This window comes from Vicia villosa, unplaced genomic scaffold, assembly GCF_029867415.1.
Source record: "Vicia villosa cultivar HV-30 ecotype Madison, WI unplaced genomic scaffold, Vvil1.0 ctg.002073F_1_1, whole genome shotgun sequence".
Classification (NCBI taxonomy): Eukaryota; Viridiplantae; Streptophyta; class Magnoliopsida; order Fabales; family Fabaceae; genus Vicia; species Vicia villosa.
This window is the reverse complement of record NW_026705828.1, coordinates 386811-410485: the sequence shown is the minus strand read 5'-3', so window position 1 is coordinate 410485 and position 23675 is coordinate 386811. Positions and strand designations below refer to the sequence as shown.

Genomic DNA, 23675 nt, shown 5'->3' with positions numbered 1-23675 from the left:
AGAGAATGATTCGGTCGCATATTTGTTCGAAGAAATCTGATTCTTGGATGTTTTTCTATGGGAATCAATCTCACCATATCCAGTGGGTCATAGCCTCTGATTCGGGATACTTCTGAATTTGAAGGTATATGGCTAGAGGAAAATAAATCCTCTTGCCCCTTTGGTAGTGTAATGAGTCTCTGAATTGGAAGACAAATGGCCAGAGGAACATAAATCCTCTTGCCCCTAGATAGGAATTTAGTCTTTGATAAGGGCACCTGAAATTGTGCGCCCTAAATCCCTAAGATCCTTGAAAGGGTTAGTTAACATGCTATGTTATGATGCCATGATGTCATGATGTTATGTGAATGAAGTGCATTAGGCAAAGCATAAGGTAATAAGGACGGGTGGGTCCTACAAACAATTCCTGCGAGGAAATAAAAGAGTTAGTAGCACACACAAGCAAGTCACACAAGTGTCCTTAGGTTTAGAGGCTTGCATGAAGTCCGTAGGTAAGTACCCTCCCCATTGAAGTTTAGTTGGTTCAACCTGTCCTAGAATAGTAACCGGGTTCTATGGTGCTCATATCCCTGATCTTTCTCGCGGGCATTATCTCAACATGACACTCGAACGGCCAGCCAAAAACATCCCTAGAGTCCAATCTCAATGAGTGTAGCATCGCGTCTCAACTAGCTTCAGTCAGGAATCCAAATCCAACCATCTCGCTACTTCCTATAGGCCAAAGTCAATTTCAACTAGGGTTCTAAAGGCAAATTAGTGCTTGATGACACTACATGGTAGCCTAATGTCTCCTCGATCATGTTCAAGGGCCATCAGAACCAACCAAAGTGTCACACTAACGGTGGCCACCAGATCAACCATATCGGGACGAGCCGTACAGTCTCCTTGGTCTATTGTCACATACCTAAGGTACACTAGATCCGGGTGTAGGATCTTTCACACAACAGAATACCCAAAACAGCCTTTAAAAATAAAGCAATCAAATCAAACAAGTGAAAACATTTAAGTAAATTCTAAACTTTAAGGTAACCCCTCTTTTTTAAGTATATCCCCAGCAGAGTCGACAGTTCTGTAATACGGTGGGAGAACTGACTTTTTAAAATGTTGCGGATAGCAAGAGTCGCCACCGACTTTTATTTTATCCAATTGGAAAGGCAAAAAGAACAGGAAAGACCTTTTAAAAGAGATTTTGAGTTCGGGGCGTAAGTTATACAAAGGGAAGGTGTAAGCACCTTTTGTATCCATGGTTATCCATGGGATCTTAATTGCTTAGCTCACTTTGAATTGTTTGAAAAGTTTGAAAAGTGTCGTGTGCGTTTAGAAAATATTTGGATAAGAACTTTAGCTTGTAAATAAGCGTAGTCTTTTTGAAAATATTCTTTGACAAGAAGTGGAAAAAAAGTATTTGAAATTGAATGATGAGTAAGCATTTAAGAGCACCTACCCTAAGTTTAAGTCTTTCTTGTTCTTTAAGATTTTCGTTTGAAAGGGATATCCATACCATAAAAAGGGTAGGTAGTCTTTTCATTGGATGTAATCGGGTAATCAAGAATTATTGTTTTCCATAAGTCTATCCATACCATAAGGAGGGTAGGAAGTCTCAGGAAAGGATATAATAGTCATTTAGGCAACCAGTGAGGAAACCTTAGCAATTGAGACAATCATCATTTAATCGGGGCAACAACGAGGGACAAGATCATTTTTTTGTTAAGGCAACATCGAAGGGACTATGATCTTATGATGATTTATGAACTAAGAGCGACATTTGCTTAGGTATCCTCGTATTCGAGGGACTTGACTATTTTTGAATCGAAAGGCAACAGGCAACAAAAAGAGGTTACCCTAAACGTGTGTGTGTGTGCAATCAATCATGTGGTTAATTCAGATATTTTATTTTGTAAGTTAGTGAGATAAACCCATTTTAACAAGGCTTGCACTCCTTGGGATTACTAATCACGCAGTTATATTGTACAGAATTTAAAATGCGGAAAAGTAAATACTAAGCTATTACAAGGCTTCGGGTGGGGGATTACATAGCCAAAAACCCGTGGACAGAAAAATAAAGGGCGGAAAAAATGCAGAAATTAAAGGCTGGAATATAAACCCTAATCACTATTACAAGAAAACTTATTGCGACCTATACATAATTTCTAGAATTGAAATGGCAGAAAATAATAATTAAAGGCATGTGACATACACAGAGTATGAGATGAGAAGAGAAATCGCAAATAAAATATATTTTAAGAAAAATCAAGGTTAAAAAACCTTATGGCTAAAAAACCTAGACAAACCTAAGGGTTAAAAAACCTAAGGGTTAAAAACCTAAGGGTTAAAAAAACTACAGTTAATAGACAACTCTTACTTTGTTGATAAGGTTTACCTATGGTTTATGAAATTAAGGGTAATTATTAAGCCTAATTGCATTAAATTAAAATAACCGAACAACCAATTGACCAAATAAATCTAATTAGCCTAAGTGAAATCGAGTTAATCAGGAAACCCTAATTCTAATGGTTAAAAATTAAAGAAGTTAAATTAAATTAATAAACTAATTAATCTAAACTAAATTAATTGAGTAAATTAATTATGCGAAAAAAAGTTGGTTTAAAAACCTAATCTTAATTACTAAGTTAATGGATTAATTCTAGAGATTTATTAAAATTAATAAAGGAATAATAATAGAATAAGAGAAAGAAAAAAAATAATAGGAAGAAAAGAAATAATAAAAGAAACCTGCTGAAGGGATAGGATCCAGTACATGAGTGCCCTGGAAGTCTATGGTGGAGAAGCACGTTCAACGCCCTTGCACTGTAGGCCAGCCAGAGAGTAGGTGCGCTGGATCAGCTAGGAAACCATAATATACAACTTGTAAAAAGTAATGTCTGGAGTGAGTATCGAACCCTTGCATCATACGTGGCACACATTTACTCCTTTCCAATCATGCTAGAATTGTTAGTCATAAGTACATCGATATTCAATACATGAATATTAAAGTTGGTACTGAATGGAAAATTCAAACAGCTGGGCCCATGTTGCCATGACCAACCAATCACACGCAGCGAGGAAACTTTGACTCGTTGACTGGCAAATTAGAGAGCTACACGCGTGGAGAGAGAGAGAGAGAGGGAGAGAGAGAGAGATTGAAAATTGACCATCGAATGGGAAAGATGCATCGTGCCACGCGTGATGGTCAAACGTCCCTGGTACTGTTCACCATCTTCAACCTTTGGCGCTGCGGATCTAGCTGCGAATTTAGCTTCACATTTACCTGCGGATTCTTCCGCCTATTCTGAAAAATCCAAACACTCAGTGAAACAACATTAGTAAAACAAACTAAATTCCTAGATCACGTTAAAATCCATCCCTAAACATGAATATGACGTTCGTTTAGGCTGGAACGCCCTGGAAACACGAAAACAAAGCGCATCTTTATGGAAGCCCTAGCAATGGTGGATTATGGCTCAGGACCTGAAGCTTTAATATATATCGTTGTACCTGCTCTAGTTGACTTCAAAAGCTTACTAGTATCGTTGGTTCATGATAAAACTTAACCATAATCGAAATATGAAAACTTTAACATGGATAACAATGATACTCACAGTGTGTTTGTTCTGAATACTCCAAAGCATGTCTATCAACCTGGACTTACCTTTTGATATCCCAGGGAGAGATTAGAATGCTCCTTTTAGACTGACAATGGCTGCAACTTGAGATCTCGCTTGCCCTAGCTTTTCTTAAAATTTGGAAATTTTGGAGAGAGCTTTGAGGCTAAGGTTTTTTTCCCCTTGTGCTCTGGAATCCTTGTGTATATATATTGGAACAAATTAGGTTAATAATTTTGGATTGAATCTTGGTAAATCAAAGATTGGAATTGGTTGGAAATTTGATTTGAATCTTTGAATGAATGTTTCAAAATTTGGCTCAAATATTGATCATCTCTTTCCAATCTTTACTTAGAACGAGTTCAATCAAATATGTAGTTCATTATGTGATTGAATTTGATCCATATCACATCTCTAACCAAATATTTGATTTTTCCTTTGATTTACATGAATTATATCACTTTTAAATGAATAATAATCCATATAAAATCAAATAAAACTCAATAATTCGTGGCAATTGGATTGGATGCCTTGGATAACTTGGGTAACAAGATTGGATCATGAAAAGTTGGGATTCTTTACAAAAAAAATCCATTTTGACCCTTATTTTCTTCATAGACCTCACTCAAAAATGATCAACTTTGACAAGACATATCTCTCTCAATTTTTTTGATATGGAAGTGATCTAGGACTTTTTGGGAAGCCCAAGATGTCCTCTACAAGCCACTTTGGAACCTTTTTTGCTTTTAAGAATTTTATCTTGAAGATATGGCTCCTGACAAAAAAACTGCTTTTTGTGAGTTTTTAGAAGGACCTGTAATGTTTTGGCTCATATCTCTTAGGCTGAAGCATTTCTGGATCTTGGACCCAACATCAAAGTTGTAGAGAATCAAATTTCCTTGAGAATGAGCTTATGTTGGGAAATTTCTGATGAACCAAGCTGGAGATATGTCTAGTCAAAGTTGGGTTGACTTTTAGTTCAAAACCCTAATTTAGAAACTTGGACATTTAGTGATTTTGAAGCTTTCCTTGATGAATCATGATCAATTCTTGATCAAATGGTTAATGTTACTTCAAAATGTTGATGTTAACCAAAAATCAGGAGTTTTGACGGTGGTTTAACCATGGTTGACTTTTAGGTCGAACTAGTCGATTGTTGACCATTTGAGCAGTTGATTGAGCAGTCTGGTGAATCAGAGCTTGAAACTTGGCATGAGGATCCTTTGAAGCATATGAGTGTCCATGGGATCCATTTGAGGTCTTGGAACTTGATTTGACCTTGAGAGAATCAAAACCCTAGTTATGGGATGATTGCTTAGGAGATAGGTAAGTGTGCTTGATTCTTGCATAGTCTTGAGCAGTTGAAGATCATGAGTCAAAATGTTTTGAAATATGATGGACAAATTTTGGGGTATGACACTATCACTCATAAGGACTTTAATACTTCTATTTAATTAATTTTCTACTTCTGCTTTAAAAATTTTAAATGCATTATTTTTATGCTCTCAAAAATACGTATATTTAAATGACAGATTACTGCATTTATGGTGCAAAGTGCGACAATTACTGTATCTACTGAATGACAGACATCATAAACAAATCATTGAGATTTTCTTTTATTTATGTTGTATATTGGAAATTACTAGATCGCGTTACACGACAACATGTGTTACATATGCTTTAGAATCCTAAACAGGAATTTATAGAACCATACTAGTAACAAACCCGTGCTGCCGCACGGGTAATATTTTTATGTTTTGTTAATTCCTGGAAAAAAATAACTAATTGAATAAGTTGATGATAAAAAAATATAACATTTCAGAGGCAAAAACATTAAACCAAGAACATTAGTTTTGATATAGTAAAATCATTACAAAATGAGTGTTAAAGTCACAACACTTGTTTTTGCATTTGAAGTTGAAAGACATTACAAAATTTGTAACAAAGGCTAAATAAGCTTGAAAATAGTTGCAACATGAATCACCAAAATCAAATGGAGGTTTGGACCTGAAATAGCAAGGAAACAAAAAAAAATTATATATTGGAGATGTCAAGAACAAGAATAAGGTCTATTATTTGGTTAATGGCATAGTAAGCTTCTATTTATAAAAGCACACCTTTCAAATGTTATGGAAGACTTCTTTGAATACAACATTAGTTGTTGAGATCATAGGTTGTTTATCTTTGTCATGAATAAGAATCCTTAATCCCTTTTTGGATTTTACTCTTGATTGTGAAGGGGACAAAGACATTCTAGGAATATAAAATAAGTTACCAATATTTTTTCCAGAAATTATCTTGGCTTCAATGACATGAGCAGCAAGCCTGGTAACAGTGAGCCTTGTACCATTGCACAAACCTTAAAACAGATCTAGGTTCCGCATCAACATAATAGTGGCCCCAACTTTTAACCTGATTGAATGGTTAGGCAATCCCGAAGTTTTAAGGGCATTTAGGAACTCGGGTGTCACATGCTCGTATGCATCAAAGCTATTTGCATCAGATTTATCAATAGAATCACTACTAAAGTACTCTTTCTCTTCTCCTACAACAATTGAAAAATAGCTATATTTAGTCCATATATTTTGGCAACAATAGTTTTATAACACATATAAAAAATGTCTCTATTATTAACCTTAATAAATTGAAATAAGTGCAATTTAATACCTGGAAGAAGGTTTGTTATATATTGGTTGATATCATCAACTACTTCGATTGTTGAAGCTAAGATCGCACGACTTTGAAGATAATTGGAATCAAGATAGTTATGAATGAGATCAGGGTACGTATCTTCAACAATTGCTTTAATGGGATCTGTGAAGTTAGAAATTAAGAACTCATCTGGAATATAAATATCAGCATAACCATCATTTGGCTCACACATGGTCCCATCCCCAATTTTTAAAATCCACTCGGAATAATTCCTTATCTCATCATTTGTAGAAGTAGGTCGACCAGTTTGCAGGCGCATGTTCTTTGTAAGCCTCAATACTCTACAATGATCCCAAATATAAGAAGCATTGATTATTGCATGGATAATATCAGATCTAGTACCTCTTGGTAAAATAGGGAGAATTTGTCGGAAGTCACCACCAAACGCAACAACCTTACCTCCAAAAATTCTCTTAGATGCATGTGTGGTTCCACTCATAATATCTTTTAAGGACTTGTCAAGGGATTCGAAGCAAAATTTGTTAGCCATAGGAGCCTCATCCCATATGATAAGATCTGTCATCTTTAGAAGCTCAGCAAGATCATCTTGTTTTTCAATGTTGCAAATAGAAGTTTCTAAAGTGGGTACAGGAATCTTAAATCTAGAATGAGTTGTTCTTCCACCTGGTAACAACAAACTTGCAATCCCACTTGAAGCAACAGGCAAAACAATTTTTTCTTAGACCTAAGAGATGCTGATAAAGTGTTCCACATGAAGGTCTTACCAGTCCCACCGTAGCCATATTAAAAAAACACACCGCCTTGTTGCTTTTCTACAGCATCCATAATTTCCTCAAAAATGCTTCTTTGCTCATCTATGTATATAGATGTATTCCAACAGAGTTGTTAATTACGATTGATAGTTGAAAACTTTTAAATTTGCATATACAATAGGTTCAGAATACCTAAAGGCTACAGAGTATACAATACTGAAACATTGATTGTAGAAGAATCAATCAATATCAGGTTTGATGATAAGCTTGGTCTTGAAAAACCAAAGCAGTTTGAGAATTTTGCAGATTTTGATATTGATATATCAGAAGCAGTAGAACCAAGAAGCAAAGCTGCAGAAGCTGGCAGTCTCAGAAGCAATGAATCAGAAGATCAAGTTGCTGCATCTTTAGAGAATCTTAGGATTTCTGAAGAACCAACAGTCAGAAGATCACCTAGACTTGCTTCAGCTCATTCAGAAGATGTGATCCTTGGGAAGAAAGATGATCCTATCAGAACCAGATCATTTCTTAAGAATGACAATCAGAAGCAGTGATCCGAATCAAAAGGCGTAAAGTCTATTCATAATTTACAGCTGTCATCCAGTATCTGATGGTGAACACGTGTCTGTGCAGTTAGTACAAAGCGTGCAGTTGAAAAGACGCCGACCTAGGTAACTGTGTTAAATCATTTCATTTACCATGCTCTCTCTCCTAATGTCATTTCTCATTAAATGCATATTGATTTCTTTATTTTTAAATCTTTTAAATAACCCGCTTCATCTTCATTCCCTCTTTTTCTCTTTTTATCTCTCTCTTGTGCATCCCCTTCGTTGCATTTTTCTTAAACCCTAGTTTTTTTTTTGATTTGATCTCAAAGCATCATCATCATGAACTCATCTTCCTGTTCATCGAACTCAAAAGAAAAGCTCACCTCTACACAGATCCTTCTAAGCAAATATGAGTATGCTCCATTGAAAACATGCTTAATACCCACGAAAGAACTGGAAGTTCTATGTGAATCTGCTGTGGACATCAACAACCTAAAAGCAAATGGCTTTAAGTGTGATGCAAGAATCTTTGAGCAAGGATGGTCTAAGTATCTTGATAGATTGGTTGGTCCAATTTATCCTGAACTTGTGAAGGATTTCTGGGTACATGCAACGGTTACCCCAACTGCCATCATTTCATTCGTGCTAGGGCATGAAGTGGTTATCACTGAAAAGCTCATCAGGAAGCTATACAATCTGAATGATGAAGAAGGCTGGACTGGTTTTCGACATGCATCAGTTGATTGGTCTAAAGTTGAACAACAAATCTCTCAGACTTTTGGAATTGACTCTAATAACACAGGCACCTTAAGGCCGTTTTATAAAGTATGGGCTGAGATTATTCTGGGTTCCCTTCACCATAGAAAGAGGATGCTCTCCTCCTCCTACATCAGTCCAGATCACAAGTACACTCTTTTCTGCATTGGCAAAAAGACTGAGATCAACATCTCCCATATTCTGTTTGAGAATCTGAAGACTTCTATCTTTGAGTCAAGAGAAGACGAAAGGGCGAAGTACCCTCATATTTCAAGAACGACTATTCCGTTTGGAAGAATGATTTCAGACATTCTAATTGAAAGCAAAGTGCTGGACTCCATCAGAAAACTCAATGCGTCCCATTTTCTTGGAGTAGTTCAAGGTCCCATTTTCAATGGTGTGGATTTGTTTAGACTGGAACTCATTCAAAATGTACCTTCTGTGTGCACAAGCTTTCCTGACATTTTGTCAAGAAGAGTTGCTGTTGAAGGTTTTGCCTCCTTGTTTCAAAAAGAACTGAATCAGGTTGTCAAGCTTTACCTGGAAGATTGTGTTAGGAAGCAATCAGATATTGATCCTGCTTGGATCCGTGGCAGAGTACTTCCGTCCAAGGCTGATCTTCTGAAGAAGGATCAGAAGGAACTAAAGGCTAGGCTAAAAAGAAAAGCCCAAGAAGATGAGGCTAAGAAAGCCAAGAAGTTGAGAGTCACCTATGATCCTGACAAGGTGGACTTTGAAGAACGTAGAGATAAAAGGATTAGAGATTCCTTTCGCAGAACCAGATCTTCTTCTTCTGTACAAACCTCCAGGCAGGTTTTTACTCCACCTCCTTCTGTCCCTAAACCATCTCTCCAATCACCTCCATCTGAACCAAAAGTAAACTTCACTTTACCAAATCCTTCTCCATCATCCTTCTCCTCACCCATTCTAAACCCCACACCTCTAAGTATTCTTCCCCCAACTCCTTCTGACAAATCCTTCTCACCAATTCCCTTTACAAATACTCCATCCTCTTCTCAACCTATCCTTTCTGATATTCCATCCTCATCAATCATTCTCTCAGATATCCCTTCTTCCTCATCCATCGCACCTCCGCCTTCTATATCCCATCCCTTACCTACCAGAAAATCCAAACCTTACTGTCTTCTCTACCCTGACTATAAATTCACCTTCAATCCGCCTGAACCTGAACCCTATACCTACCTGGAACTTTTCAGACATGAGGTGATTAGCAGTCTAGACCTTCTGAAGGATGCATTTCTAAATGGTCTGGATGATGTTTCTACAAGAAATCTCTGGAGAAGATTTCGCAAGGATTTTCAAGTAGAAGCAATGGGAGTTCAGAAAAGACTAGTGGCTGCTGCCACTGGTTATCCTGGTTACCTTCTGGAGGATGATAATGGTATATACTACCATCCTCTCAGAAATTGTGTTGCTGCTGAGGAGAAGCCCTTTCTGGATGAATTGGAACAAGCAAGGCTGGCTGCTGCAATGGAAGCTAACCCTTGCAGGGAAATTATGGTCTGGATACCTCAATATCCTGTTCTACTTGGGGATTTCAAGACCCTCTTTGACTTTCTGAGGGAAAACCCTTCTAAGGAAGACCCAAGCTTGGTCATTCCAGAAGTTGTTGACCCACCAGAAGTTGAAGGTCCTTCTGCTCCTAGGAATCTTGCTGCCATTCTTCAGGCACTTGAGAATGGAGATTCTGAGATTCCAGCTGCAGATTATGGAGATGCTTCTATGCAAGAAGCAGATGTAGAAGATCATGTTGCTGAATCAGTTCTTGTTGAGGAAATCCCTGCAAATGATCTATCTATGGAAGCTACAGATCACAATGCTATTCCTGTGGTTAGAAGCAGTGAAGCTTCTTCTGATGAATCTTCTCGTCTTGCAAGAACTCTGGAAGATATTCAGAAGAAACAGGATGAGTTTAGAGCTTTCATAGAGAAGCAAGAAGGATACAACAATGGGGTTCAAGAGATGCTGGCCAAGATCTTGTCAAGGCTAGGGTCGTCTTAGATTGAGTCTGTGTTGTTTTGTTTTTGCTTTTGCTGCATCTGTTTTTGTGCATCTTGTCTTCCTTCTCTGCGTGTACTTCTGTACCTGCTGTTTGAACTTCAATGAAATCATCCTTTTTCCTCCGTGTGTTTCTTTTTGTTTGTATCTGAATCTTTTCTGTTTTTTGATGATATGACAAAAAGGGGGAGAAATATGTGATAAATGATTTGATTTAATCAGTTGCTTTACTAACAGAAGCTGCAAGCTTCATATGTTTCTAAGTTGTGTTGTTGCAGGAATCAAAGATTTAAGACCAACATGAGGAGCAACAAGATGAATCAAGTTCTTGGATTCTTGAAGCAAGTTGAGTGCTATGAAGCTTCAGAATCAGAAGCAAGAAGGAAGAATGATCAGAAATAGCTCTTGGATTCTTGAAGCAAGCTGAGTGCTAGGAAGCTTCAGAATCAGAAGCAAGAAGAAAGAATGATCAAAAATTCTGATAATAGAATATGATCCAAATCATTGTCTATTTGCTCTGATACATTGTCTATTGGATCTGATATATTCTATATGGCTTATATGGCTCTGATACATATTTTGTGTTCTGATACACATCTTATGTTCTAACTCATTCATGCTGATTTTTTTCGTTTAGTTTTGTTCTGTAACATTTCAGGATGTAGAGATGCTCTGATGATGCTCTGGTACATTCAACAATGTTCTGATACAATCTAGCATGAAGTGATGTAAGAAGAAATTCAAAGCTCTGAAGCTATCCAAGGGAAGCAGAAATCAGAAGCTGTGAATGTTCTAAAGATCCAGAAAAACTCAAGTTCTGAAGCTGTCCTAAATGGAAGCATGAATCAGAAGCTGTGAAAGTTTTGAAGATCAAAGAAATTCAAGTTCTGAAGCTGTCCTAAATGGAAGCAGGAATCAGAAGCTGTGAATGTTCTGAAGATCAAAGAAATTCAAGTTCAGAAGCTGTCCTAAATGGAAGCATGAATCAGAAGCTGTGAAGGTTCTGAAGATCAAAGAAATTCAAGTTCTGAAGCTGTCCTAAATGGAAGCAGGAATCAGAAGCTGTGAATGTTCTGAAGATCAAAGAAATTCAAGTTCTGAAGCTGTCCTAAATGGAAGCAGGAATCAGAAGCTGTGAGTGTTCTAGGGATCTAAAGAAATTCAAGTTCTGAAGCTGTCCAATGGAAGCAGAAGTCAGAAGCTATGAATTATCAGAAGCAGGAAGCTTATGTGATCGTCTCTACCGAAATAATCAGGGAAGTCTTTTATTATTAAAGTTCTTCGAGTATTTATTTCAGGGGGAGATTATTCATCTCAGGGGGAGATTGTTAATCTCAGGGGGAGACATATTCACATGCTTATGCTATAGCTGTGTAATTTGTCTTTAGTCGTCTGCTCTTTCTGATCGCAAATTCATATCATTTATATATGTTTTTGTCATCATCAAAAAGGGGGAGATTGTTAGAACAAGATTTGTTCTGATCAATATTCTTAGTTTTGATGATAACAAGGATATGAATTTTGTGTGAGATAATGTGGTACTCTAATACATTGCAATTTCCCTTTCAGGAAATATATAAAGAGTACGCACAAATCAGCGCTCAGAAGCTTTGTCTCAGAAGGTTCAGCATGCAACATCAGAACATGGTCTGGCAAGACATCAGAAGATGGTCAAGGCAGAATCAGAACATGGGTCTATGAAAGCATCAGAAGAACTTGAGGTCAGAAGCAGAAGCATTGAAGTTCTCATGGTATCACGCTCAGAAGCACTTCAAGGTCAGAAGACAAGAAGATGCTATGCACCAAGCTGTTTGACTCTGATGATATTCAAATATTATATTCAAACATCAGATCAGAAGAAAGTACAGGTGGCAGGCTACGCTGACTGACAAAAGGAACTTGGAAGCTATTAAAGGCAACATCAGTAGACACAGCATGAACAAGGCTCGAGGTAGTTGACAAAAGCGTGAAACATTAAATGCAAAGTTGTACGGAATACGCAAAGCATTAAATGCGCTCAACGGTCATCTTCTCAAACGCCTATAAATATGAAGTTTTGATGAAAAGCAAGGTTGACGATTTGCTAACAATTAACTTGCTGAAACGCTGCTCAAACTCAAAACTCAGAAACTTCATCTTCATCAAAGCTCACTACATTGCTGTTGTAATATATTAGTGAGATTAAGCTTAAACGTTAAGAGAAATATCACTGTTGTGATTATAGCTTTTAAGAAGCATTGTAAAACTCTTATTTGATTACATTAATTTGTAAGTAACTAGAGTGATCAAGTGTTGATCAGGATACTCTAGGAAGTCTTAGCTTGTGTCTAAGCAGTTGTAATTAGAGTGATCACGTGGTGGTCAGGATACTCTAAGAAAGTCTTAGCTTGTGTCTAAGCAGTTGTGATTAGAGTGATCACGTGGTGGTCAGGATACTCTAAGAAAGTCTTAGCTTGTGTCTAAGCATTTGTTCCTGGAGTGATCAGGTTATGATCAGGATACTCTAGAAGACTTAGTCGCGGACTAAGTGGAAAACCATTGTAATCTGTTGCGATTAGTGGATTAAATCCTCAGGTGAGGTAAATCACTCCGTGGGGGTGGACTGGAGTAGTTTAGTTAACAACGAACCAGGATAAAAATAACTGTGCATATTGTTTTTATCGTTCAAGTTTTTAGACTACACTTATTCAAACCCCCCCTTTCTAAGTGTTTTCTATCCTTCAGTATCTACTACCCATATGGAATGATATTTATCATTTGAATTGAAAGAAAAGTCATTACACGTACTACTCATTATACCATCTATAATTGGAGCTGATATCATGGAATAGAATAGCAGTTGCTATATGGATTTAAACATTTAAGATTCATTACAAAACTATGTAAATGATGAGTTTAAGAGTTAAAGTACATTAGATATGGCATGTTCAAGTTCTTGATGAAATTAGCCAACAAAAGGAGCACAAAATAGTTGGATGATATCCTTACAAAAGGGTGTTATGCTAGATTAAGCACCCCAAAAAAAGAGAGTCACAATTGAAATAAACCCACCAAATTAATCCTTTTTGAAATGCTTGGTCTTTTTTCCATTCTTGGCCTTAGTGGCTGATTGTTTAGGAGTGATATCTTCAAACTGAATGACATCATTAATTGAGGTTGACGTAATATCCCTCTTGGAAGGAGTACTATTGCAGCTTGCAGAAGGACTCCCCGTATGCGTACCTGCAGAATCTGGTTGAGCAACGATTGATTGTTCGCAAGTTTGTGAGACCTACATGAAACATATAAAAATCAGTTACCAAGGAGTAACGGTTCGGGATAATTCCTTATAATATTGAATATAGTCTATCTAAAACAAAGTGATGCTGCATGAACATACTTGGTTTGGATTAAGAGCTGGAGAAGTTGTGTCCACTTCCATAACAGCAGCATTAGCTCCCTATATATAATGTAATAGGTCTTAGTTTACAACTAATAAATGTTAAGAATAACCAAAAACATGCTTTAAAAAGATGCTGCTTACTCCAATTGGTGTGAGGTAGTTGTCAAACTTTTGGTAAAGGCCATCTTCGTTGAGTATTTTCACGATAGAGAATCGTCTTAATTGTGATTGATACTTGATACGAAAGACCATTTGTCTATTCAAGAGAACATCCAGGTGAGTAAGCCATATCTTAGGATTGTCCTCTCTAGCCTATGGTAAACAACCAAGGATTAATATACATGAATTATTATATTAATGATATAAAGTAAGACAAACCAAATTCCTTAGTCAAACTCACCTTCTTCATGATTTCTCTTAATTCCTGAGCAGTCAATTTAGTAAAAGGGATACAATCCTTATCCCAAAAAAACAAAGATCCTCTTATGGTTATCATATTCCACCTCCACCCCAAGTTTGAATCTAAAAATAAAAGGTTCAAATCAGTTTTTATTCAAGGCAACTATAGACAGATTAAACATTAAATGGTCGGGCAGATTTGGAGCTCACTTGGTAACGCGTTCAGCATCGTTATTTCCAGTTGATTCAAAATACCACCTAAATCTGGAGGCATTAAATCCAGTTGTTGTCCCAATGGTGGTTGCAAAACAGTCCTATTGGGTGAAAGTGTATACAAATCACATATGATTTAGTTCATCAGAGTTTGCACTGTAATAAAATTATAATCCAAATATAAATAATATACAATAAAAAAATAGGCACACCCTTCCGAATTCAGATACTGCACGGATACTCTTCACCTCGGACAATTTCGTCCAGAAATTGTTAGCAGACTGAACAGATGAATCGGCAGTCAATGATTGGGAAGTGGAAGGTAAGTTGGAACCAAAACTGAATAAACATCAGATTAGTCAAACATATATCTATAATAGAAAATTAACCTGCTTTTAATACTTTAAGGTTAAGAGAATATTACCTAGCTTTGAATTCATCGACTTGTGGATGTTCCATGTTGATGTAAAGTTTAGAACCATTCCATGCGTTTGAAAGACATGGTAATCTTGACACTGAAATGTATAGTGTAGAAAGTAAAGATTAACAAACCAAAAAATAAATGCATCATTCAAGGCAAAGACCATTTTGGCTTACCAAACACTGAAATGTATAGATGTAATCATGTTGTTTCTAACCAGACTTATCAAGGTAAACATGTTGTAATATATAAACTATTTGACTTTTCAAATGTTGATGTAAGCATTATGGTTGATCAGAGAGTTTGTAAGAAAAACAAACGTTTGGAGTGCAAGTTTATAAACATCACATTTTGTGTTGGTAAAAACAAACTAAATAGTCATGTAATCATGTGCTAGGCAAGTAATTTAAAAGTGAACAAATGAATTAGAAAACCAACAATTTGAAAGTCACCCAATGAATTAGATTCATACAATATTGATAACTTAGTATTTGAAATATGAAAATGCTTAGAACTTTAACTAATGAATGAAAAGACTTTGAACAGACTGTGTTGGTAAAAAAAACTAAAATCATGTGCTAGGAAAGTAATTTAAAAGTGACCAAATGAATTAGAAAACCAGCAATTTGAAAGTCACCAAATGAATTAGATTCATACAATATTGATAACTTAGTATTTGAAATATGAAAATGCTTAGAACTTTAACTAATGAATCAACAGACTATGTCAAAAACCGTACCACTGTACCTCTGTTTGGACCAAAAAATAGATGCATCAAAATGAAACAACATACATAGCATAATCAGAAAATGAAACCTGTATTTGGCTTGCACCATGCATGTGTCAATACGATTATAGTAGGACCAGCAAAGTTGTTTGGGGTAGTGTAGTTGATGAACTGTTTGCCGTAATCTTCCCATAACACCAGCTCAATCACATTGCCTTCGACATCACGTATAGTTACATTGACGCAAGATTTCCTACCACCACCTCCCGTTTGGGTCCTTAAAACATCTTGTAAGACGCCAATAACATCTGCAAAGTATGGTATACAAAGATCCATGTATTCAACTTAATTATGGTGAAACTTAATGCGGTGAAAGTGAAATCGTACCATATAAGTGGTCATGTTTGAAGTCTCCTTTGAGAAAGTTCTCAATAGGGTGAAAATTGTAGCTGTGAGTAGGAATTTCAGGTATCGCCACCTACGTCATCGTAGTCCCTCCATTGAAAATGAGTTTGAGTGGGTTAGAACACACCTTGAAAGGGCCATCGTTCTCAACTGGCTCTCCATTATAAAGGTAGTAAGTCTCATGCTCCTTGACAACCTCAACCCAATCTTGGAAGTCTTTTCCCCACGTGACCACGTGAATCCTATCACCCTGTGAAATGAAGATTAAAGCATTGTACAACATAACAGCATAACTATTTCAATGTACAGAAATTACAAAATGGAAAGTAAAAAGTTGGGAAAAACGAAACCTTTGCATCCTGAATAATGGCTTCAAGGTGTTGAGATCCATTTTTCTCAATAACAACCCACATATCAACAACCCGAATGTGCATTTTCCAGACCTGGTTTCCCTTTAGAAGATATTTAATAAATATGGGAGCCCTTGATTTTATGTTGTTGTTCATTCTTCTTCTAATGGATGCTCTTGTTTTCTCATTACATGTCGTTGCTTGTCCGACAAAAAGCAAAAATTAAAACGAAAAACAAAGATGATTATTGTTTTCTATTCATACCTGCCGGTGAACAAACGACGAACAGGGAAAGGCAACGGAGCTCTAAGCTTTGGACGGAGGTAGTGTTCCAACTTTGTGTGGTTCCCAAAGATGAAAAGTTGTTCTGCAGAGGAGTGGGTATAAAAGTGATTGGAGGGAAACGAAAAATGACAAAAAGTTGAATGGAAGTACAAAACAAATTGAGTTTGTCCAATGAGAAACACACAAATGGCAAAGTTGAAATTTTAATTTGTTAATTACTTAGATAGCCTTTTGGTAGTGTAAATTTTTTTTGTAGGAAGGGTATATTAGTCAGTTTGGGCAACATTATAGTATTGGGTAGATAGTTGATATAAAAATTCTCTGATTAAAAATTAGAAATCGTGATGATAAACGTATACGACAACTTCAATGAAAACCATCAACGTTAGTTGATTCTGAAATTAAGGTTAAATAGTTAACACTAAAGTGTCCCTTAATACCATGCAAACCAACAACTAGGCAAAGTCCAATATAGATTGATTCGGAACCCAACGTAAAAAAAACACATACACACTTGAAATTGAACAATTCAAAAGATACTTGACATTGGATATATTTAAGTATTTTAACCATAACATTACGTTTTCTTTTCTGCCAATGTAGTCAAAAGAAACATGGTTAAAATAGAATATACATTTGTAAAAAACCTTCTTGGTTCCTACTTTTAATAATTGTACTTTAAATTCAAAAGGTACAAAATCAAAAATAATTAACTACACCCTTTTCTTGAGAACAAAGTTACCACCATAATAAACCATCCTATAGCACAATCAGGGGTGGCCCTAAGCACGGGTTCGCGGGGCGGGAGCCCAGGGCCCCGTAATTTTAGGGGCACCAAAAAAATATCTTACCCGTATATATATTAAAAGAGAATTTTATATTACAAAAATACTTGCTAAAAATATTTTTTTTTTTAAATATACTGGTTAACAAAATTATAGGGGCACTAGTTAATAAAAGAATGTAATTTCTCATAAATAAAATATAGAGTATAATAAAATCAATTAATTTCTCTAAAATAAAATTAATTAATATATCCATAATTTTAGCAACTAAAGATTTTAATTGAGACACTAAAATTAAAACAATGATATAGAAAATATTTTATATTATTGATCCCAAAATTATGAGTGAAGCACTACTTCAACTAACTGAACAAGATAATGATCCCTAAAATAAGAGTGAAGTCGAATCTTTAGCAACTCATGAAATTAGAAACTTTGAATTTTTAGTAGCTATGATTATTTAGTTTGAATTGTTAACTGTTGTTTATGAAATTAGCAAAAGTTTGCAACAAAAAAAAAAGACATGTGTATTGATGTGGCTACAGAACTATTAAAAGGTTTGATCAAATATTTGAAAAAATATAGAGAATCTGGATTTGTAAATGCTAAGGCTAGTGCTGAAAAGATTGAGAATGAAATAGAGTGTGAATGTGTGTTTATTCAAAAACATCAAATTAGTAGAAAACAACACTATGATAAAAATTCATCTCAACCCACACAATTGAATCTTGAGTCTACTGAAGAGTCTTTTCGAAATCATTATCTCTTATATATTGTAGATCAAACAATCGGCTCACTTGATAAAAGATTTGAGCAGTATAGCACATATGGAAAAAAATTGGATTCTTGTTTAGTATTGAAAGGCTTAGATAATTATTTGATAGGAACTTGAAATCATGTTGTAAACATCTTGAAACTTGTTTAAAACATGACGATTCCCTTGATCTTGATGGTGAAATTTTGTTTGAAGAATTGAAAGTTATTAGAGAAGTTTTAACAGTTGAATCAGAAAACTATATGATATTGAGTTCTTTAAATACTTTTAATTGTTTTCCTTATGCACGCATAGATTATAGAGTAATGACTATTTCTATTAGTGTTGCATCTGCTGAAAGAATTTTTTCTAAATTAAAATTATTAAAATCTTATTTGAGGTCTACTATGTCACAAGATAAATTAAATAGTCTTGCGTTGATTTCAATTGAAATAATTTTTTGAAGAATCTTCATTATGAACAAATTATTAACGATTTTGCAACAAAAAATGTTAAGAGGATGATATTTAAATAATTTTAAAGGTTTGGTCAAATTTTTTTATAAGAAAAAAGATGGGATCAAGAAGAAGTAGAATAATAAGTCTCTTTACAGTGGTTTATGTTTTGATATAGTATAAACATTGATTCAAAGATTTATATTTCTTTTTTTTTGAACAATATCAAATGAAAATGTTTTTTATCCAATTATTTCTTTTATCCTTATGTATTTATGGTTAAAAAATTATAGGGGCACCACTCTTTTGGTTCGCCCAAGGCACCCAAATTCAAAGGACCGACCCTAAGCACAATCTATCTCATATTTTTTAAATATCATGTTATATGAATATCATTCAACCATTAATATATATATATATATATATATATATATATATATATATATATATATATATATATATATATATATATATATATATATATATATTACTCTCTTAGATTGAAAACCAGGATACTTATATTGTAGAATTTATCATTAGCGTAATGAATCAAATAACATGAAAACATTAAACTAAGTTAAAGCATCAACAATAATAGGTTTTGTTTATCTATCAATTAGTTATTATTAAAAATTCATAATGTCTATAATATCAAATATTAGTAAAATTGATCTTGATATTATGAATTTCACGACATCCTAATTTTTAGAAGATATAATAAAACATACCCGAATTTATGAGATAAATTCTTCTTGCGTTTAAAATATGTCTACGACACAAAATGCATAACATCACATAAATATTTTTTTGGATTTTCAGAGGTGCGCCCCATTAACTTGATATAGATCTTTCCGATCATACACAAAATGCATAACATCGCATAAATATTTTTTAACTTAAATATAACATGACTTCTCATCACCAACAGATAGTTCAAGATGTTTCATCATCTTTAGAATATATGTGGTTGATCTTACAAGTATCACATCCAACAAGATTGGATCTTAATTGCGTAAAGGTGAAATTTACTCCGCATAACACTTATATTCTGCATCCATCTTCAACTCAAACTTATTGAATTTAATTTTCCCTTCATTATCAATCGTTGGTGAACAATACTTGATCTTAACTACTCTTTGATTGTTAGTGTAGTGTAAGAGTCTCATTAATTTCGATTTAAGATCTACAAGAGACGTGTTCTCTATGACCCTAAATTGAAAAAGAGAAGTGCAATATACCAATATTTATTCATTTTTGAGTGCTTGTGTTATTATCACATGAGACTATTTCTAAAGTTTTAGATCATTAAGAATCATACAAATGAAATCCGATCTCAAGGATTGGTACAAATATTGAAATCTATATTAACCCCTTTTTTTATCATGTACGAACACATGGGGTATCTCTGGATTTTAAAATCAGGATTTACCCGTGTTAGCATTCACATATAAGGAATATAAAGTTGCCCGAACTTTAAAATCCATATTAACATATGTTCACATACACATAGAATATAGGATTTGTCTAGAGATTGGAATCTAAATTTTCTCCTGGTAACATCACACAGACCAGTTGACAATACTTATTTTATGGATTTGTTTTATGTCATATAAACACATTATAATTAGGGGTGGCAAACGGGCATGCCCGTCCCGTTTAGGACCGCCCCGTAAAAAAACGGGGTGGGACGGTCATAGTTGACGATGCGGGCCTAAAATCTTGGCGCGCCCCGCAAAAAAGTGAAGGTGGTGCAGCTAAGCCCGCCCGCACTACACTTTTTAAGCCTAAAAATTCAAATTTATGTTAATGCACATGCCCGCAAAAGCCCGCTTAAAAAATGAGACAGGACATGACGATCACACTAGAGGGTGATGGTCTAAAATCTTGGTCCATCCCGCACAAAAGTGTGAGAAAAACGAACATGTCCAACAGGTCGGGTCCGTTTTACCATCCTTAATCATCACGGTAATTCCAATATATATTCAAATAATGTTAGATATACTTTAAAACACTTAAAAATGTATCATAATTACATCTATGAAAATAATTAACTATCATTACATTAAAAAAATATATAACCACCTAAATATATTTTAAGATGAAAACTAAAATGTATAAATAAATGTGTCACCACATTAAATCTATAAGTAATTTTGTCTTTAATTTTTTATATTTGATTATTTTTCAATTACGCTAAACTTAAAAAACTCTTTCATCATATTCAAAAAAAATATTTGGCAAAATTTCTTTTTTTTTTGGTTAAACTAGTAACAAATCCGTGCATACGCACGTGTTAGGTTCTGTTACACGCATTTGGATACATCATTTATTTTAAATAAAATGTTAAAAAGAAAAAATATTTAAGTAACTAATTGATTATTTCGTATATAAAAATATTTAGATCAATAATACATTTTTTTCCCGTATACCATTTTTGGATCAAAAATATTTGATCATAAATACCATTTCTCGTATATAAAAATATTAAAATCAATAATAGATTTTTTCCCGTATACAGACTTCATTTTTGTTTAGGTTTCATTTACAAAAATATTTGGATCAATAGTAAATTTCGTATATAAAAATATTTAGATCAATAGTAGATTTCTTCTCGTATACCATTTTTAATACAAATTATTTGGATCATAAATACCATTTTTCGTAAATAATAGATTTTATATATGTATACAAATATTATTTTTGCTTAGGTATCATTTACAAAAATATTTGGATCAATATTAAATTTTCGTATATAAAAATATTTAGATTAATAATAAAAATTTTCCCGTATATCATTTTTGGATAAAAATATTTTATCATAAATATCATTTCTCGTATATAAAAATATTTAGATCAATAATAGATTTTTTTCCGTATACAAACATCAGTTTTGTTTAGGTATCATTTACAAAAATATTTGGATCAATAGTAAATTTCGTATATAAAAATATTTAGATCAATAGTAGATTTTTTTCAGTATACCATTTTTGAATAAAAAATATTTGAATCATAAATACCATTTTTCGTAAACAATAGACTTTTTCCGTATACAAATATTATTTTTGTTTATGTATTATTTTCAAAAATATTTGGATCAATATTAAATTTTCGTATCTAAAAATATATAGATCAATAATAGATTTTTTTCCCATATACCATTTTTGGATAATAAAAATTTGATCATAAATATCATTTCTCGTATATAAAAATATTTAGATCAATAATAGATTTTTTCCCGTATACAGACATCATTTTTGTTTAGGTATCATTTTTAAAATTATTTGGATCATTAGTATATTTCGTATATAAAAATATTTAGATCAATAGTAGATTTTTTTCCGTATACTATTTTTGAATAAAAAATATTTGGATCATAAATACCATTTTTCGTAAATAATAGACTTTTTTCCGTATACAAGTATTATTTTTGTTTAGGTATCATTTACAAAAATTTTGGATCAATATTAAATTTTCGTATATAAAAATATATAGGTCAATAATAGATTTTTTTCCTGTATACCATTTTTGGATAAAATATATTTGATAATAAATATTTTTTTCTCATATATAAAAATATTTAGATCAATAATAGATTTTTTTCCAGTATACAGACTTTATTTTTGTTTAGGTATCATTTACAAAAATATTTGGATCAATAGTAAATTTCGTATATAAAAATATTTAGATCAATAATAGATTTTTTTCCGTATACCATTTTTGAATAAGAAATATTTCGATCATAAATACGATTTTTCGTAAATAATAGATTTTTTTCCGTATACCATTTTTGAATAAGAAATATTTCGATCATAAATACGATTTTTTGTAAATAATAGACTTTTTTCCGTATACAAATATTATTTTTGATTTGGTATCATTTACAAAAATATTTGGATCAATATTAAATTTTCGTATATAAAATTATATAGATCAATAATAGATTTTTTTCCCCATATATCATTTTTAGATAAAAATATTTAATCATAAATACCATTTCTCGTATATTAAATTATTTAGATCAATAATAATTTTTTCCCATATACAGACTTCATTTTTGTTTAGGTATCATTTACAAAAATATTTGGATCAAATAATAAATTTCGTATATAAAAATATTTAGATCAATAGTAAAATTTTTCCTATATACCATTTTCTAATAAAAAGTATTTGGATAATAAATACTATTTTTTATAAATAATAGATTTTTTTCGTAAACAAATATTTTTTTTGTTTAGATATCATTTACAAAAACATTTGGATCAATATTAAATTTTCGTAGATAAAAATATTTATGACAATAATAGATTTTTTTTTCGTATACCATTTTTGAGGTTTGATCATAAATATCATTTCTCGTATATAAAATATTTAGATCAATAATAGATTTTTTTTCCCGTATACAGACTTCTTTTTTGTTTAGGTATCATTTACAAAAATATTTGGATCAATAGTAAATTTCGTATTAAAAATATTTAGATCAATAGTAAATTTTTTCACGTATACCATTTTTAAATAAAAATAGTTGGATCATAAATATAATTTTTCGTAAATAATAGATTTTTTCCATACACAAATATTATTTTTGTTTATGTATCATTTACAAAAATATTTGGATCAATGTTAAATTTTTGTATATAAAAACATTTAGATCAATAATAGATTTTTTGAATAAATTTTTTCTGTATACTATTTTTGAATAAAAATTATTTGGATCATAAATACTATTTTTCCTATATAAAAATATATAGATCAATAATAGATTATTTTATGGAAGAAAGAAGTGAGAAAATGATGAAAGAGAAAAAAAAAATAGAGAATGGAGAGAGATTTGGTAAGTTTGATAAAATATGAGAGTTGTATTATTTTAATAATAAAATTAAGAACTTTATTTTGCAAAGACCAAATAAAAACAATTTTAATGTGGTGTCAAAAAATCAACTAAGAGTATTTTAGAGTTTTTCACGATCATTAATTTTTTTTTTAATAAGCAATGATATAAGATATTGCACTAGGGGTGCAACCCTTACAACAAGAACTCTAAATAGAGTTAAAACAGTTTAAAGGTAACTTGTACCAATCATAAAAAATAGTCCTAGAAGTAGAGTTCACTATTACACAACCATCTCCAAGAAAAGAACAAAATGTTGGA

General features: G+C 33.2%; 2 protein-coding genes across 2 annotated transcripts; both read right to left on the bottom strand.

The window, feature by feature from the left end:
• Window positions 1-5878: 5878 nt before the first annotated feature.
• LOC131637699 (uncharacterized) lies at window positions 5879-6888 on the bottom strand. The gene is made up of 2 exons (XM_058908303.1): window positions 6270-6888; window positions 5879-6147 (listed from the first exon to the last, which is right to left on the bottom strand). Exons 1-2 carry the CDS (start codon window positions 6835-6837, stop codon window positions 5963-5965), a joined length of 753 nt encoding a protein of 250 aa, XP_058764286.1. The 5' UTR covers window positions 6838-6888; the 3' UTR covers window positions 5879-5962.
• A 7449-nt stretch (window positions 6889-14337) lies between these two features.
• On the bottom strand, window positions 14338-15831 carry LOC131637691 (uncharacterized). Its single transcript, XM_058908295.1, has 4 exons — window positions 15582-15831; window positions 14769-14859; window positions 14557-14683; window positions 14338-14445 (listed from the first exon to the last, which is right to left on the bottom strand). Exons 1-4 carry the CDS (start codon window positions 15826-15828, stop codon window positions 14338-14340), a joined length of 573 nt encoding a protein of 190 aa, XP_058764278.1. The 5' UTR covers window positions 15829-15831.
• Window positions 15832-23675: the final 7844 nt, after the last annotated feature.

Excerpts from the sequence above, each read along its gene's own strand:
- LOC131637699 (XM_058908303.1), bottom strand. The coding sequence starts at position 6,837 with ATGACAGATCTTATCATATGGGATGAGGCTCCTATGGCTAACAAATTT. Across the intron at positions 6,148-6,269 it reads TATAACAAACCTTCTTCCAG|GAGAAGAGAAAGAGTACTTT; the intron begins GTATTAAATTGC and ends CAATTGTTGTAG.
- LOC131637691 (XM_058908295.1), bottom strand. The coding sequence starts at position 15,828 with ATGGATCTTTGTATACCATACTTTGCAGATGTTATTGGCGTCTTACAA. Across the intron at positions 14,860-15,581 it reads ATGGTGCAAGCCAAATACAG|TGTCAAGATTACCATGTCTT; the intron begins GTTTCATTTTCT and ends TATACATTTCAG. Across the intron at positions 14,684-14,768 it reads GTCGATGAATTCAAAGCTAG|TTTTGGTTCCAACTTACCTT; the intron begins GTAATATTCTCT and ends ATGTTTATTCAG.